We start from the raw sequence: 15,917 nt of genomic DNA on the forward strand, positions 1-15,917 counted from the left end.
CAACTAGACCATAGTGGGGTCACAAGCTTGAGGTAATTGGTTCTGAAGTGCTGCCAGGTTTAACTGGGATTGGGGACAGAGGCTGGCGGAGACAAGCTGTAACTGAGAAGTCGGATGTCCCCTGTGATAGAGTCGGAGACAGTACTGTCACTGTCCCCTGACTCCATGCCAGAGCAGAGAGGCTGACTGGGGACACTCATGACACATGTACAGGGATGCTGAAGAGACTTGTCCATTATAGACACACAGATCCTCACAGAAATACTCAGATCTTGAGTCTCCAATAACAGATGAATGAGTGGACCGACAGCCCATGTCACACCCTCACTGCAATGATCAGATGGGCGGGAGGCCTTGGTCCACAGACACCTCTGAAGCATCCCTGGAGGAGGGGAGGAGTGAGGGAGGAGGAGAGAGGGGGGGAGAGGAGGATAGAAGAAGGGTCAAGGGACATTTGTAGTTGAGAGAGGGCCGATGAGATGTAGCTTTGCCCTAGGCTGCCACAACACTGTCAGCTGCTGCTGGAACTCTGCTGAGCAGCAGGGTTGGGAGGGAGGGAGGGAGAGAGAAAGAGAGAGAGAGAGAGAGAGAGAGAGAGAGAGAGAGAGAGAGAGAGAGAGAGAGAGAGAGAGAGAGAGAGAGAGAGAGAGAGAGAGAGAGAGAGAGATAGAGAGACCCATGCCATCTCAGTATCAGGATCAACCAAAAGTGTAATCTGAGCAAAGGAGACAACACTTATTTACTTATTCACATATTCAGAATCTTCCTCCCCCACACTCTCCTCCTCACACGCTCCTCCTCACACGCTCCTCCTCACACTCTTCTCCTCACTCCCCTCCTCACACGCTCCTCCTCACACTCTCCTCCTCACACTCTCCTCCTCACACTCTCCTCCTCACACTCTCCCTCCTCACACTCTCCTCCTCACACTTCTCTCTCCTCCTCACACTCTCCTCCTCACACTCTCACACTCTTCCTCCTCACACTCTCCCTCCTCACAAGCTCCTCCTCACACTCTCCTCCTCACACTTCTCTCTCCTCCTCACACTCTCCTCCTCACACTCTCCTCCTCACTCTCCTCCTCAAACTCTCTTACAAGGACAGAGTGTTTGAGTGGCATATGTTTTTCTCCATTGGGAAAACCTAAATAGGTTATAGCATAGGTTAGGCACTACATGGGAGAGGCCATTTATGTGATTGATTATGATTTCCTGTTGTATAACAAATGTGAGATATGTCAATCGTATGGTCACACCCTGCTGTTGCTAGGGGATTGTGTGTTTTCCCGTCGATCCAGGTTTAATTATAAAGCATCACTGTCAAAGAGTTTCCCTGATGCTAGCAATATGAAAAGATGTGGCTATTCTCAGAGTGCACTCACATGAGAGAAAAACAGCTGTGGTTGACGCCAGCACAAACTCACACACACAAACACAGAACATGCACAAACGGAACATGGAACATGGAACATGGAACATGGAACATGCACAAACGGATCATGGAACACGGAACATGCACAAATGGAAAACACACTCACAGTAGATCACGAGTGCACACACCTATGCAAACATACACAACTAATCCTCTGATAACGTTTCACTTACAGTAACTAACTCGAACTGTAACCCCCACTTGACTTGACACTTGACACTATCAGCAGTTGAAAACGTAATGATGGAAGTGAGATGTATCACGTGGGGTTCGCTAGGACCGCCTACTCTCTCGGAAGTACCTATCAAAAGCATCTGTTGGAGACAAGTATTTGAAAGAGAACCAACATACGTGTCACGCCCTGACTCTGAGGACTTGTATTTGTTGAGTCAGGGTGTGTATTTTCTGTGTCGTGTTGTGCTATGTTGATTGTCTATGGTTGATCTAGAATGTGTAGATCTATGTTGGCCGGGGTGGTTCCCAATCAGAGGCAGCTGTAGCTCGTTGTCTCTGATTGGGGACCATACTTAGGCAGCCTTTTGGCACCTGTTAGTTGTGGGATCTTGTTCCGTGTAAGGTATGTTGTGTGTATGCTACCTTGGACTTCACGTTTCGTTTGTTGTTTTGTCGTGGTGTTTATTCGTTAAATAAACATGTATGCTTATCACGCTGCGCCTTGGTCCTTCTCGTTCGTAAACGATCGTGACAGAAGATCCCACCAAAATAGGACCAAGCAGCGTGTTCAGGAGCAAACGCCGGGAATTAAACAGGAGGTTACTTTAGTAGATGTCCTCCTCGGTTGGGGGAGAATCACGGAGGAGGAGGCCGTCCGCTACCGGAAGGCGATGAAGGAGGATGCCCAGGTAGGAGAGGAGAAACAGCGCCAACAGTGCCGACGACGGAGACCCGAGAGGCAACCCCAAGACATTTTTTTTGGGGGGGGCACACGGTGTGGACGACGAGGCAGCAGGAGGCAGCGACAGGGCGGATCTGCAGGTTAGGAGAGGAGGCCACCAGGTTACGGGGCTATTGGTCCAGAGGGAGCAGGAGTTATTTGGTCAGAGGGAGGAGCTACAGGAGGCTATAAGGGAGAAGGAGAGTGTAAAGGCACGGCGAGAGGAGCTGGTTAGGCAGCAGTAGGAGCGGGGGTTTATAAGGGAACCCAGTCCAGCTCCTCGCACCAAGGAAGTGGTGCGTGTCGCCAGTCCGGTCCGGCCCGTTCCTGATCCCCGCACTAAGGCAGTGGTGCGTGTTCCCAGTATGGCCCGACCCATTCCTGCTTCCCGCACAAGGCCAGTGGTGTGTGTTCCCAGTATGGTCCGGCCCGTTCCTGATCCCCGCACTAAGCCAGTGGTGCGTGTTCCCAGTACGGCCCGACCCGTTCCTGCTCCACGCACTAAGCCAGTGGTGTGTGTTCCCAGTACGGTCCGGCCCGTTCCTGCTCCCCGCACTAAGCCAGTGGTGCGTGTTCCCAGTACGGCCCGACCCGTACCTGCTCCCCGCACTAAGCCAGTGGTACGTGTCGCCAGCCCGGTCCGGCCTGTTCCTGTCCCTCGCACTAAGCCAGTGGTGCGCGTCGCCAGCCCGGTCCGGCCTGTTCCTGTCCCTCGCACCAAGCCAGTGGTGCGCGTCGCCAGCCCGGTCCGGCCTGTTCCTGTCCCTCGCACCAAGACAGTGGTGCGCGTCGCCAGCCCGGTCCGGCCAGTTCCTGTCCCTCGCACCAAGCCTGTGGTGCGCGTCGCCAGCCCGGCCCGGCCTGTTCCTGCCCCTCGCACCAAACCAGTGGTGCGCGTCGCCAGCCCTGCCCGGCCTGTTCCTGCCCCTCGCACCAAGCCTGTGGTGCGCGTCGCCAGCCCGGTCCGGCCTGTTCCTGTCCCTCGCACCAAACCGGTGGTGCGCGTCGCCAGCCCGGTCCGGCCTGTTCCTGCCCCTCGCACCAAATCGGTGGTGCGCGTCGCCAGCCTGGTCCGGCCTGTTCCTGCTCCCCGCACCAAGCCAGTGGTGCGCGTCGCCAGCCCGGTCCGGCCTGTTCCTGCCCCTCGCACCAAACCGGTGGTGCGCATCGCCAGCCCGGTCCGGCCTGTTCCTGTCCCTCGCACTAAGCCAGTGGTGCGCGTCGCCAGCCCGGTCTGGCCTGTTCCTGTCCCTCGCACCAAGCCAGTGGTGCGCGTCGCCAGCCCGGTCCGGCCTGTTCCTGTCCCTCGCACCAAGACAGTGGTGCGCGTCGCCAGCCCGGTCCGGCCAGTTCCCCATCCCTCGCACCAAGCCTGTGGTGCGCGTCGCCAGCCCGGCCCGGCCTGTTCCTGCCCCTCGCACCAAACCAGTGGTGCGCGTCGCCAGCCCTGCCCAGCCTGTTCCTGCCCCTCGCACCAAGCCTGTGGTGCGCGTCGCCAGCCCGGTCCGGCCTGTTCCTGTCCCTCGCACCAAACCAGTGGTGCGCGTCGCCAGCCCGGTCCGGCCTGTTCCTGCCCCTCGCACCAAATCGGTGGTGCGCGTCGCCAGCCCGGTCCGGCCTGTTCCTGTTCCCCGCACCAAGCCAGTGGTGCGCGTTGCCAGCCCGGTCCGGCCTGTTCCTGCCCCTCGCACCAAACCGGTGGTGCGCATCGCCAGCCCGGTCCGGCCTGTTCCTGTCCCTCGCACCAAGCCGGTGGTGCGCGTCGCCAGCCCGGCCCGGCCTGTTCCTGCCCCTCGCACCAAGCCAGTGGTGCGCGTCGCCAGCCCGGTCCGGCCTGTTCCTGTTCCTCGCACCAAGCCAGTGGTGCGCGTCGCCAGCCCGGTCCGGCCTGTTCCTGTCCCTCGCACCAAGCCAGTGGTGCGCGTCGCCAGCCCGGTCCGGCCTGTTCCTGTCCCTCGCACCAAGCCAGTGGTGCGCGTCGCCAGCACGGTCCGGCCTGTTCCTGTCCCTCGCACCAAGCCAGTGGTGCGTGTGTCCAGTCCGGCACGGCCCGTGCCTGTTCCACAGGCACCGGTCAGCTGCTCCACTCCACGTTTCGTTTGTTGTTTTGTTGTGTAAAAAACGTTTGTTGTATGTATGCTTATCACGCTGCGCCTTGGTCCTTCTCGTTCGTAAATGATCGTGACAATACGCCTTCCCTTCCCCTTATAGACACACATACTCCAGTTCACACATAAACCATTAGCTAGCCCATGTACACCAGATCATAGAAATATAATCCATGGATTCTATTTCTATGCACCAGACCCCTTCAGACCCTTCAGACACACATTTCCTGCTTGACCTATGTCCATACACACACACACACACACACACACAGACACACACACACACACACACAGACACACACACACACACAGACACACAGACACACAGACACAAATGAGTGTTTGCCACAGAGACAGTGGAAAGGGGTGAAACCTGACTCAGAGCCAGTGTTGATTCACCATGCTGTCACTCTCTGGCCATGCTCCTCCAATGTCGTTTAACCAGACACCATGCAGTCTCTGGCAATAAATAGAGCTGGGACTGAACCATGTAGGACTACGGCAACATGGAAGTCACAGTTCATACGACTGACTACTGGTGGAGTCACAGTTCAGACAGTTACAGTGGTGTGGAGTGGAGTCACAGTTGACAGTTCAGACAGTAACAGTAGTCGCATTCAGTCAGTCACCATTCTGAAAGTCATAACTCAGAAAGTACATTCAGTAACATAGGGGTCAAAGTTCATAGAGTAATATGGGAGTCAAAGTTAACACAGTCACAGTTCAACAGTAAGTATTAGTTAGTTGTTTTGAATGGCAAAGCTGGTGATGGAGAGGATGAGGAACTAAATGTGACAGGAATCTTCAGCTCCGTTCATGGCTTTGTTGGAACTTGATTAAGCATGAATTTGGGGAAATGACAAGGCATCAGTAAACAGCGAAAGCAAAAAGTGTTGTAATACTTTTACTTCACATTAGGTTGCACGCACGCACACAGTAAAATAAGTCAGAATGCCTCAGACAGAATCCAGGACAGGGCGATAGGAGCAGTGTGTCAAACAGCAGGGGGCCCCTGCTTTACTGAGGTAATTTATTAAGACCGGCCGTCTCTGATTAGGTTCCTGCTAAATGCCAATAGTGTAACCTAGTGCCACAGTGGACATTCCGGGAGGGGGATCTGAAAATAAGACTGCAAGCCAATGCAGACACTCTAGAATAAACTGACCAAGATGGCCTCCAACAGCCAGCTACCAGATACTGACACACCTTTAACTCTCTTCTAGTAAACTGTTAATTTTGTTCAGAAAAAACTGACAAAGTGTGAAAATATGTAAATGTTCTATAATGCATTACACTGACCTCCTCTATAGGCATTTCTAAAGATTAAAATACAAAATATATAAATGAGGCATTAGGCAAAAATAGATTTTCCAAATAGGTCCTTCCTCTGCTTTCTTCTCCTCTGGTTGATATACTGTACTGTAATCATGCTAGCTAATAGGAGCAGAACTGGGTTTAAATACTATTTCAAATATCTCAATTACTTTCACATACTGTGCAATTGAAGTAAGTATTCAGATATATTTTATTTGAAAAGACAAGTAGTTTTTATTTTTTATGCATTTGGAAATATAATTGGAAAGTATTTGAAATACTCATAAACACTTACTCAAATACACTCCCATGCATTTAACACAGGTATTTGAAAATAGTATTTGAAATAAGTATTTGAAAATGCTGTCAAATACAATTTGGCAGACTATTTGGTTTTTACAAATAACCATTAAAATACTCAAATAAAAGTACTTGTTTTTGGCTGTGTATTTGAAAATACTCAAATACACAGAAAAAGTATTTTAAATACCAGATACTCAGAAGCACATGTATTTGAACCCAGGTCTGAATAGGAGACAAGACTTCACAGAACTTGCCCCCAGCCAGGTTGCAAACTACCCAAAGTCTCGCCCTGCCATGAGGCTGCCAGCTGGAAGCCATTACAGACATTGCAGCCCATGGAGTAGCAGGCTGCCACAGAGAGAGGGGCTGTTCAGACTCAACTCTCTGCCACTCATTCACACTCTCGCCCTTCCCTTTCCATCACTCATCATAACGGAATCCTTCTGCTTGACTAGGACTTTATGTATGTACACTGGAGTGGTGTGACTGGGAGGTATACAGCCTGGTACTCTGTAATTAGGATACTCTGTATTGACACACAAGGGAAAAGTACCCCTGCTTGTTGCTATGGAGAGGGCAATACACAAAGAAACAGCCATTCATGTGAGGGAGGCATGTTGGCATACATACCAGGGCATACTATATTTGAGCATGAAAAAATGTATGTACTGTATCTTCACTCACACTATACGCTCAGGTAAAGAGAAGATAAATACCCCCAAGTACATACTGTAAACAAATAAATAATAACCCTGGAAACAGATGGTAATGCAGAAAGTGAGTACAAAATTACACTGAATTAAAATAAATGCTTTGAAAGCAGCTTTGCTAGTCTTGCAAGGAGCATATGGTTGTAGGCTACAACTACTTATATACTTATAGTAGCGTAGAGTTGACTCTTTCTGTGATATATCAGTGTAGCATTGCATCAGCGGTTTTATATTCACACAGACTTATTGTGGGTTTTCCAGCCAGAAAGGCCATGATGATGAATAGGCAGCATGGCACCGCTTCAGGACTAAAATTACGTCTTCATCTTACACTGTGTTGAGGCTTTCAACTATCTGTCACAATCAGTCGTCATAGGTAGGGCGTTGGTTTAATCACATGTGGACTGCCGGTACTACTGTGTTTATGGTCGCAAAAAATGCTAAAAATGAAGCTGGGAAAGTGGCTACTGAGATCAGTGACAATCATAACCTAATAGAGAACTTTGAGGATAATAAGGGACCCCGAAGGCGTTGCAACTCTCTGCAGAATACAAAAGAAGGCAGCCAAACATCAATGCTGGGCTTCCTTCAAACAATCTGAATCAACAAACACCCAAGAGGCCCAGAGTACCAAGCTCCTCATCAGTCTGGAGTTAGGTCCCCTGCAGAAACAAAGGCTGATATAGAGGATGTCATTCTGGGAGAAGTGGAGAAAAGGCCCCCTAATTAGCCATCCAGACCGAAATCATTGATGAATGATTGAAATAATCTATATTTGTGTAGCCTATATTATCTTGTTCAGAGAAGGACATTCTGTGTATGTGAGCATAACCTCTGTCACTAACTGTCACGCCCTGATCGAGAGAACTCTCGTTGGTTGGGTCAGGGTGTGAGTTTGCTGTTGAGATCTGTTAGTGTATTTCTATGTGGTAGATCTAGGTTGTATTTCTATGTTTGGCCGGGTGTGATTCCCAATCAGAGACAGCTGTCGCTCGTTGTCTCTGATTGGGGATCATACTTAGGTAGCCTGGTTGCCTACCTTAGTTGTGGGATCTTGTTCTGTTTAGGCTTGTATGTGTATAGCCAGAGGACTTCACGTTACGTCGTTTCTTGTTTTGTTGTATGTTTATTTAGTTAATAAACATGTACGCTTTTCACGCTGCACCTTGGTCTGACCCGTCTCTCAACGATCGTGACACTAACATGGCTTTTCAAGAGAATGAGCAATCTAATTTCAAGGCAAACTCTTGATACATGTCCCAAACTAAACCCGCCTTCGAGACAGAAACTCAGTTCCCTTAACCCAGCTATTAGAAAATATTGTACGATTAAACTTTTCAAACCGTTAATCAGGCTAAAATGCTCTGGGACCCTCGTTTCAAGCCTAGAGGAATATTAGGAGTTCATCTGAATATTCAAAGCATTATTTCTAAGAGTGAACAGGTAGAACATTTATTGAATGACTCTAATCTTGATTTCTTATGTTTCTGAAGAAATATTCTCCTATTTCTGCCTTTAATGTCCCTGGATATTCCATATTCAGGAGGGACAGGGGAGAGGGCAGAGGGGGTGGATTGCTTATGTATATGAAAGATAACTTTAAATGCAATCGTATCATATGGAAACATGCCAATGACCTTGAATGTCTGGGGCTGAATGTCTTCCTCTCCCCTCATATGTCTCTCACTATTATTGGATTATATTGACCACCAACATCTGATATCTCGTTTTATCACCATCTAAATGCTATGCTTAAAGAATGTGATCATAAGAAGGAGATGATCTTCATGGGCGATTCAATATAAACTGGGAAAACAAAACTTGCAGGGAAAAACTCAAAGAGATCACTGACTATTTCAACCTGACTCAACTAATACAAGGACCAACCAGAGTAACACAGACATCCCAGACTCAAATTGATCTGGTGTTAACTAACAGTCCTGATCAAATAACAAAGTCCATTAACTTACTAACTGGCATATCTGACCACAATGTTACATTAGTGGTTAGAAAGCTCACTAAACAGAGATTTAAGAACCATATTAATGTGCAACAGTACGATAAAAAAATCCCTAAAACTGAACAGAGTAACTACAATGCAGCTATAAGTCAAATTGACTGATCTGATCTGTTAAGCAATGAAGATCCAGAGTTTGGATACAGAATGTTTCTGTCAGCTATTGACAAAGTGGATACCTTTTTTTACCAGGAAATTTCAACGTAAGCCAAGACAAAATAAAACTCTCTACCATAGCAACGAGGACCTCTGGAGACAGATGAGAGAGAAAAGCACTAAAGTCTGGTCAGAATGATGACAGACAAATATTTACATCACTGTGAAATAAGGTGGTAAGGAATATAAAAAAAGCAAAAGCAGAGTTCTTCCTCAGAGTGATCAATGAAGCAAAAGGAAATGGCAAAGTGATTTGGGAAACTCTCAACAAACTAACAGGGAGAGGAGCTGAAAAGTCCAAAAAACATCCTGAGTTAAAGGTTAATGGGATTCTAATTGAAGACTCCAATTTTATATCCACCACCTTTAACAATTTTTTTGTTGACTCTGTCAGGGAATTGGCTCAAAGACGTTCGACCAAGACCACAGTTCTCACTCCCATGGATAATAATAAACCAATATTCCTGAAATCTCAGCGTCAGCAGTGGACAGTATTATTAGCTTCTTCAGGAGCTCTAGAACAAAATATGTGTTTGGTCTAGACACTGTATTCCTGAAGAGACACAAATATTCTCTGATTGCCCCTATTGTACATCTAGTTAATCTGTCATCAACTATGGGATTTTCCCCAATGCTTAGAAGTCTGCTGCAGTGATACCGGTTTTAAAATCTGGTGACCCAACACTGGTGGAAAATTACCGACCTATAAGCATTCTTCCAGTCTTATCAAAAGTAGCTGATAGATGGGTGGCTGATCATCTGACTGATCACCTCAATCAGGGCAACTCCATACATCAAATGCAATTTGGATTCAGAACAAACCATTCTACCGAAACAGCCAATTGCTATTTTCTGGAGTGCATTAAATCTAAACTGGATATAGGTGGTGAAGTCGGCGCAGTCTTTTTGGATCTTAAAAAGGCCTTTGATACTGTGAATCATGTCCTCCTATCCAAACTATCCTCCCTTAATGTGTCCACTGAAGCCATTAGTTGGATGTATTCCTATCTGACAAACAGAAGTCAAAGGGTTTGTCTGGGGGACACTCAGTCAGACTCTCTTTACTCTAACATTGGGGTCCCACAAGGGTCAATATTAGGCCCCCTTCTGTTTACCATCTATATAAATGATCTCCCACTTGCTTGCCCATAAGTTAACATGCAGATGTATGCAGACGATACAGTCCTGTATGTACACTCAAAAAACAGACAACAAGTTGTTAACAAGTTAACTGAAGCTATGGTACACATTTCTAAATGGATGACTGATTCTTGTTTGCATTTAAGTATCGACAAGACTGTATGTACTTCTCTAAAAAAATCAATTGATTCTTCACAACGAGCTGTTGCCCCTCCACCCTTATGCCGGTATATCATGCTCAAGGAAAGCACCTGCAGGATAACAAGGGCAGTAACTAGAGGGGATTGCATTGTCCCTTTTTGACACAGCAAATTCGGTCAATCGGCCTTCTCTGTTAGAGCTACAATATACTGGAATGTAATGCCCGTGGATTTCAAAAGCTGCACTGATTATTGTACCTTAAATTGAAAACATGGCTCAAATCTATCCAAACCTGTGCACATTAGTTATCTGTGGTTGCTCATATGTAAGACGACAGTGTTTTTATTACGAATAAGTTGTTGTTGTTGTTAGAATGATATATTATTGGATGTAATGTATTTGTATTTTGTATTGTTTTAGTGTGTATTTGTATTGTGGTTGTGTAATTGCCTTTACCTGCCCTGGGACTACGGGTGCAAATGAGCTTTTGGCTAACCCCGGCACATTTACATGGATGTTGCATTATTGTAATATTGTGTTGATTGATGTGCATTGTCCCCTATAAATAAATAAAAAATAAAATCGTATGATTTCGTCCCACAGGTCTGGCGGCTTTATATAGCATTAACCACATTGGTCAACCATGAGACACTGTGGTCTGGGAAAGGTCAATGAACTCACTCCTCACCCTATGTATCATTCTTCTATCAAACTACCGCACTGGGCACAGATGTCAATTCAACGTCTATTCCACATTGGTTCAACGTAATTTTGATGTGGAAACAACGTTGATTCAACCAGTATGTGCCCAGTGGGACTATAATCTTCCAGGACAACTAACTAATACACTTAACATGGATAGCCAATCTGTGCAATATAACTTCCTGTTGGTAGACAGTGTGTGTAGTTTTTCAGAAAGGTCTGAATCCTAAGTTGAGATACATGCATGTAACTCCAATGTTGAAATCTTTGACATGATGTTTTAGAAGAAAGTACAAGTTAAACACGCATCTCAAATTATAAATTACACAATCGCATCAGCATTCGGCTCTCAAGCAAGAGTGTTTCCCAACTCCAGTCCTCGAGTACCCCCTTACACATTTTTATTGTTGCCCCGGACAAGCACACCTGATTCAACTTGTCAACTAATCATCAAGCCCTCGAATGAGTTGAAACAGGTATTTTTGGCTGGAGCTACAGCAGAAATGTGTACAGTTGGGGGTCCTGGAGGTCCGGAGCTGAGAAACACTGGTCTAAATAACTCACTGGTCTAAATAACTCACTGGTCTAAATAACTCACTGGTCTAAATAACTCACTGGTCTAAATAACTCACTGGTCTAAATAACTCACTGGTCTAAATAACTCACTGGTCTAAATAACTCACTGGTCTAAATAACTCACTGGTCTAAATAACTCACTGGTCTAAATAACTCACTGGTCTAAATAACTCACTGGTCTAAATAACTCACTGGTCTAAATAACTCACTGGTCTAAATAACTCATCGGTCACGGAAAGCCTGAGGCCTAATAGCATTGGCCACGTATACCAGCTAGAGCATACCTGAGCTATTCACTTTGGTGAGAGAATGTTAAAACAGTCGCTGTAACGTTATAATAAAGTTCAGAGTGTATTTCGCACCAGCTCATGATTTTCCCATGCATCACGGAGAATGCACCCAGCCCTGTGGTGGAATCTGGTGGTCCTCTACAAGGTTTTCCCACCTCACATCTGAAGCAGCTACTGCAACCCACTGTTACACTCTACCATACACATGTGGCTGTGTATCCATCCTTTGATACACTCAAACACTGATACACTGCTAACACTTTCTAATACATTTCAGGGACAAGCATTACTAAACTACATATATGCTACCTTTAATCTGAACACTCTGTTGCCGCAGAGAATTTTCCTGTGCAGCAGAAAATGAAAATTGTATTGTATTCAAGGTTTAAAAAGGTTTCTAAGGTTTGTAATTTACCCTAAAAATGTCAGACTTGATTTATCCTACCTAAAAATGTATCAACCCCTACAAAAATGTCCATTAATTAAAATCCACATAATAATTCACATTTCCTGTTGCTGCAGGATTATTCCTGCTGTAGCAAACTGGTCAAATAAAGATAGCACACATATTAAGCCTGGCCTCAGAGCCTGTTGATAAACATGTATGAACACACACCTCTCAGTTTCCCACTCTCACCTGGTAGATGAGGACTTTGAAGTGCCGTCTCTTGAGCAACTCGTTCTCATTGCTCTCCAGCTTCTTGATCTGGCCTGCCTGCTTCTCCAGGTTGGTGCGGACCGTCTTCACGTTGACGCTGACCTTGCGCACCTTGTCCAGCATCTTGTTGACGGTGTTGGCCGTGCCAGTGTGGCTCTTGGACAGCTTGGCCAGCTCTCCCTGAATGCAAGACACAGACTTCTCCATGTCCTGCTGTCTGGCCTCCAGCCCGTTCTGGGTCTGCTGGATCTGGTCCACCACCCCGATGATCTTGTCTAGCAGGGTCAGCACCATGACCCCGTTTACCTGCGCCTCACTCTTGGTGCCCGAGCCTGTGGCCAGCACCAGGTCCACTTCTTCTGAAATGTCGTCTTCATCGCTGTCGGTGGCGGGCTGGACCGCTGCGGCCACCAGGGACACCTCCTCGTCGTCGTCAGACACCTCGGTCAGAGCCACTCGCTCCTGCTGCAAGCCTGCTGGATCCGCCATGGCTGTCAAGTCCAAACACACACCGCTCAGCTCTCACGATCACTCAGGATATAAATACACTACCGGGAAAACAAACCTTAAGGGGCCACCCTGACCAAAAGTCAAATCCAAATACTTTTCTTTCTATGAAGGGACACTTACTCTTCCACTTCTTTGCCGCTTTTCCTCTTCCCACTTTCTAGTCTACTTGTCTACTTGCTGTCTTTCTTTTCCTCCTCTCTCTCTTACTCTTAGTCCTCTCAGTCTTTCTCTTTCTTGCTCTCTCTCTCTCTCTCTCTCTCTCTCTCTCTCTCTCTCTCTCTCTCTCTCTCTCTCTCTCTCTCTCTGTGCGTCTGCCCTGGGATGCTGGCCAGCCAACGGGAGTGGAGCCTCTTACTGCTGAGGCATGTGTGCCCTGACTCAAATGATGGGACTCCCTGTGATACAACCCAGTAAACTTTTCCTTTCCTACAGCCGGCCCCCACCCCACCTCGCCCCCTGCTCCCCCTGCTCCTGGGGCTCCACCCCCTGCCCCTGCCCAGCCTGAGGGTATAAAAACCCCAAGCCCGTCTCCACCACTAGGGGCTAGACAGAGCCTGGCAGACCCCGCCCCCATGGTAGGGAGGGGAAGGAGCCAAATATGCACACAATGGCACAAACTGGCACAGATTAAGTGCAAAGTCAAGTTTAAAGCTCCAGTCACTTGCGTAATTCATTTAATCAAATCTGTAAATTCAAATATAATACCACATGGTTTAGTCAGAATAGAGTTTTGGCTAGACATGTTCTATAACTGGGAATAGAGCCCCTGTCACGGATTTAGCCGAGGCTGCTCCTCCTCCTTGCTCGGGCAGGCTTCGGCGTTCGTCGTCCCCGGAGTACTAGCTGCCACCGATCTAGGTTTCAGCAATCATCTAGATTGGTCTGCTTTGTGTACACCTATTTCCCATTAGTGTTGATGGTTTCCCTTTATAACCCCTGTCTGTCATTCGTTTGTTGTGTGTGATTGTTCTCCGTTTGTTTTCGGCAGGACTGTGTATTGCGATTATTGTTCCTCCCTGTTTTGGAGGTTTTGTTGTTTCGTACTTTTCATTACGTTTATTAGTAAAGTACATCTGCCAGTCTCTCGGTGTCCTGCGCTTGACTTCGTTCACCGCATACACGTTTATCCTGACAGCCCCAAAGTGGAGGTGTCAGAATACCCATAAAACCTAGCGGTCAAACAGGGAAATGGTTCCAATCGTTTTTCCACCATTCATTTTTCCCATAAGGAATATTAGAAACACTTAAAATAAGGGCTGTGTTTCGTGTAGGCTTAACCTGGCATGATGTTTTGATAACCATGTAAATCTCTCTCGGACAAGGTGACGTTTATCAATTTATCAATTTATTCACAGATTTGACAATGCTAAGTAGACATCATGCAACACTACAAATCTCTGCAAGCTCCTGCAGGCCATCTCTAGCTGACACCTTTGCTAACAGGTATCATGTATATTTAAAACTTGCACAAGACAGTTCACAGAATTGTCAATAAAAAATAAAAATAAATAGCAAATGTATTCATTGCTAACATTAGATAGTTAATCCAGAGATTCTTACCTTTGCCTTGATTCTGCAGTCTCGTCCAGATCATCACAGCATTTGTAGTTCTTTATGATAGCCACATTAGCAGCTAAATAAAAAAATAAGGATGTTTTATTTACACACACACTAATGAGACTTTTATCTGCTGTATTTGTCAAAGTCTTATTTATGTTTCTGCTGTAGGCGGTGGTAGACACACCAAACCGACCACACCTTAATATCGTCTCCTTATAGAAATCTATTGCTAAGCAATGTGGACTCTCTTTTTTGGGATCCTACATGTCTTGCATAAAGAGGAGGCAAAGGATGGTAATTTACGCTGTTGTTTAAATCTCCAGCAGAGGGCATATTTTCCTCATGGGCGCTCCACATTGTGTAGTTGTACAATGTCATTTTTCAGCAACCAATGCCAATGACAGTAAGCTAACACATTCTTGCCAGGTCAATACTAGTCAGTAACTCAACTTTACATTTATGACCATTCCTGTTTATGGCCATTCCAAATATACATTTTCTTAATTACAGGGTCTGTGGTAAATTTTTGGACCAGTCACAATTAGGCAGGCCAGCAATCTCACATGTATGGGCACACCGGAGACCACCTTACTCACACAGGACAGGCCCATCTACACACTCTAGCAACAAGCTGTTGAGGGAGAAAAGGACATCTATGAGTATCTAGTCTTCTAAGTGCACATATTCAATTGAGGGCCACATCACAATCAAACACACTATTAGGAGTTGGTATAGTTGCCCCCATAGCTATATATTTAGAATAAATACATGGCTCTGTTTGCCCCTAACCTCTGGTTCATGGTCAGATACAGTGCCTTCAGAAAGTATTCACACCACCAAATGTTGTTGTGTTACAGCCTGAATTTAAAATGGATTAAATTGAGATTTGTTTGTCACTGGCCTACACACAATACCCATAATGTCAAAGTAGGATTATGTTTTTCGACATTTTTACAAATTAATAAAAAATGAAAAGCTGAAATGTCTTGAGTCAATAAGTATTCAACCACTTTGTTATAGCAAGCCTAAATAAGTTCAGGAGTAAAAATGTGCTTAACAAGTCACATAATAAGTTGCATGGACTCACTCTGTGCGCAATAATAGTGTTTAATATGATTTTTGAATGACTACCTCAACATCTCTGAACCCCACACATACAATTATATGTAAGGTCCCTCAGTCGAGCAGTGAATTTCAAATATAGATTAAACCACAAAGACCAGGGAAGTTTTCCGATGCTTTGCAAAGAAGGGCACCTATTGGTAGATTGGTAAAAATAAAAAAAATCAAGCTGACATTGAATATCCCTTTGAGCATGGTGAAGTTAATAATTACACTTTGGATGGTGTATCAATACACCCAGTCACTACAAAGATACAGGCGTCTCTCCTAACTCAGGGATTTCA

The 15,917-nt window shown here is 46.1% G+C and overlaps 1 protein-coding gene across 1 annotated transcript in view; it reads right to left on the minus strand.

Annotated features, from left to right (window-relative positions):
* The window catches only part of LOC121570539 (caveolae-associated protein 1), a 33,066-nt gene extending 19,734 nt beyond the window's left edge, over positions 1-13,332 (minus strand). Inside the window, exon 1 of the mRNA XM_041882010.2 lies at positions 12,421-13,332. Coding sequence (XP_041737944.1) covers positions 12,421-12,930 — 510 coding nt within the window. The 5' untranslated portion in view covers positions 12,931-13,332. The remainder of the gene's footprint in view (positions 1-12,420) is intronic.
* Between the last annotated feature and the right edge of the window lie 2,585 nt (positions 13,333-15,917).

Source organism: Coregonus clupeaformis, chromosome 30 (genome assembly GCF_020615455.1).
Source record: "Coregonus clupeaformis isolate EN_2021a chromosome 30, ASM2061545v1, whole genome shotgun sequence".
In the NCBI taxonomy this organism is placed as follows: Eukaryota; Metazoa; Chordata; class Actinopteri; order Salmoniformes; family Salmonidae; genus Coregonus; species Coregonus clupeaformis.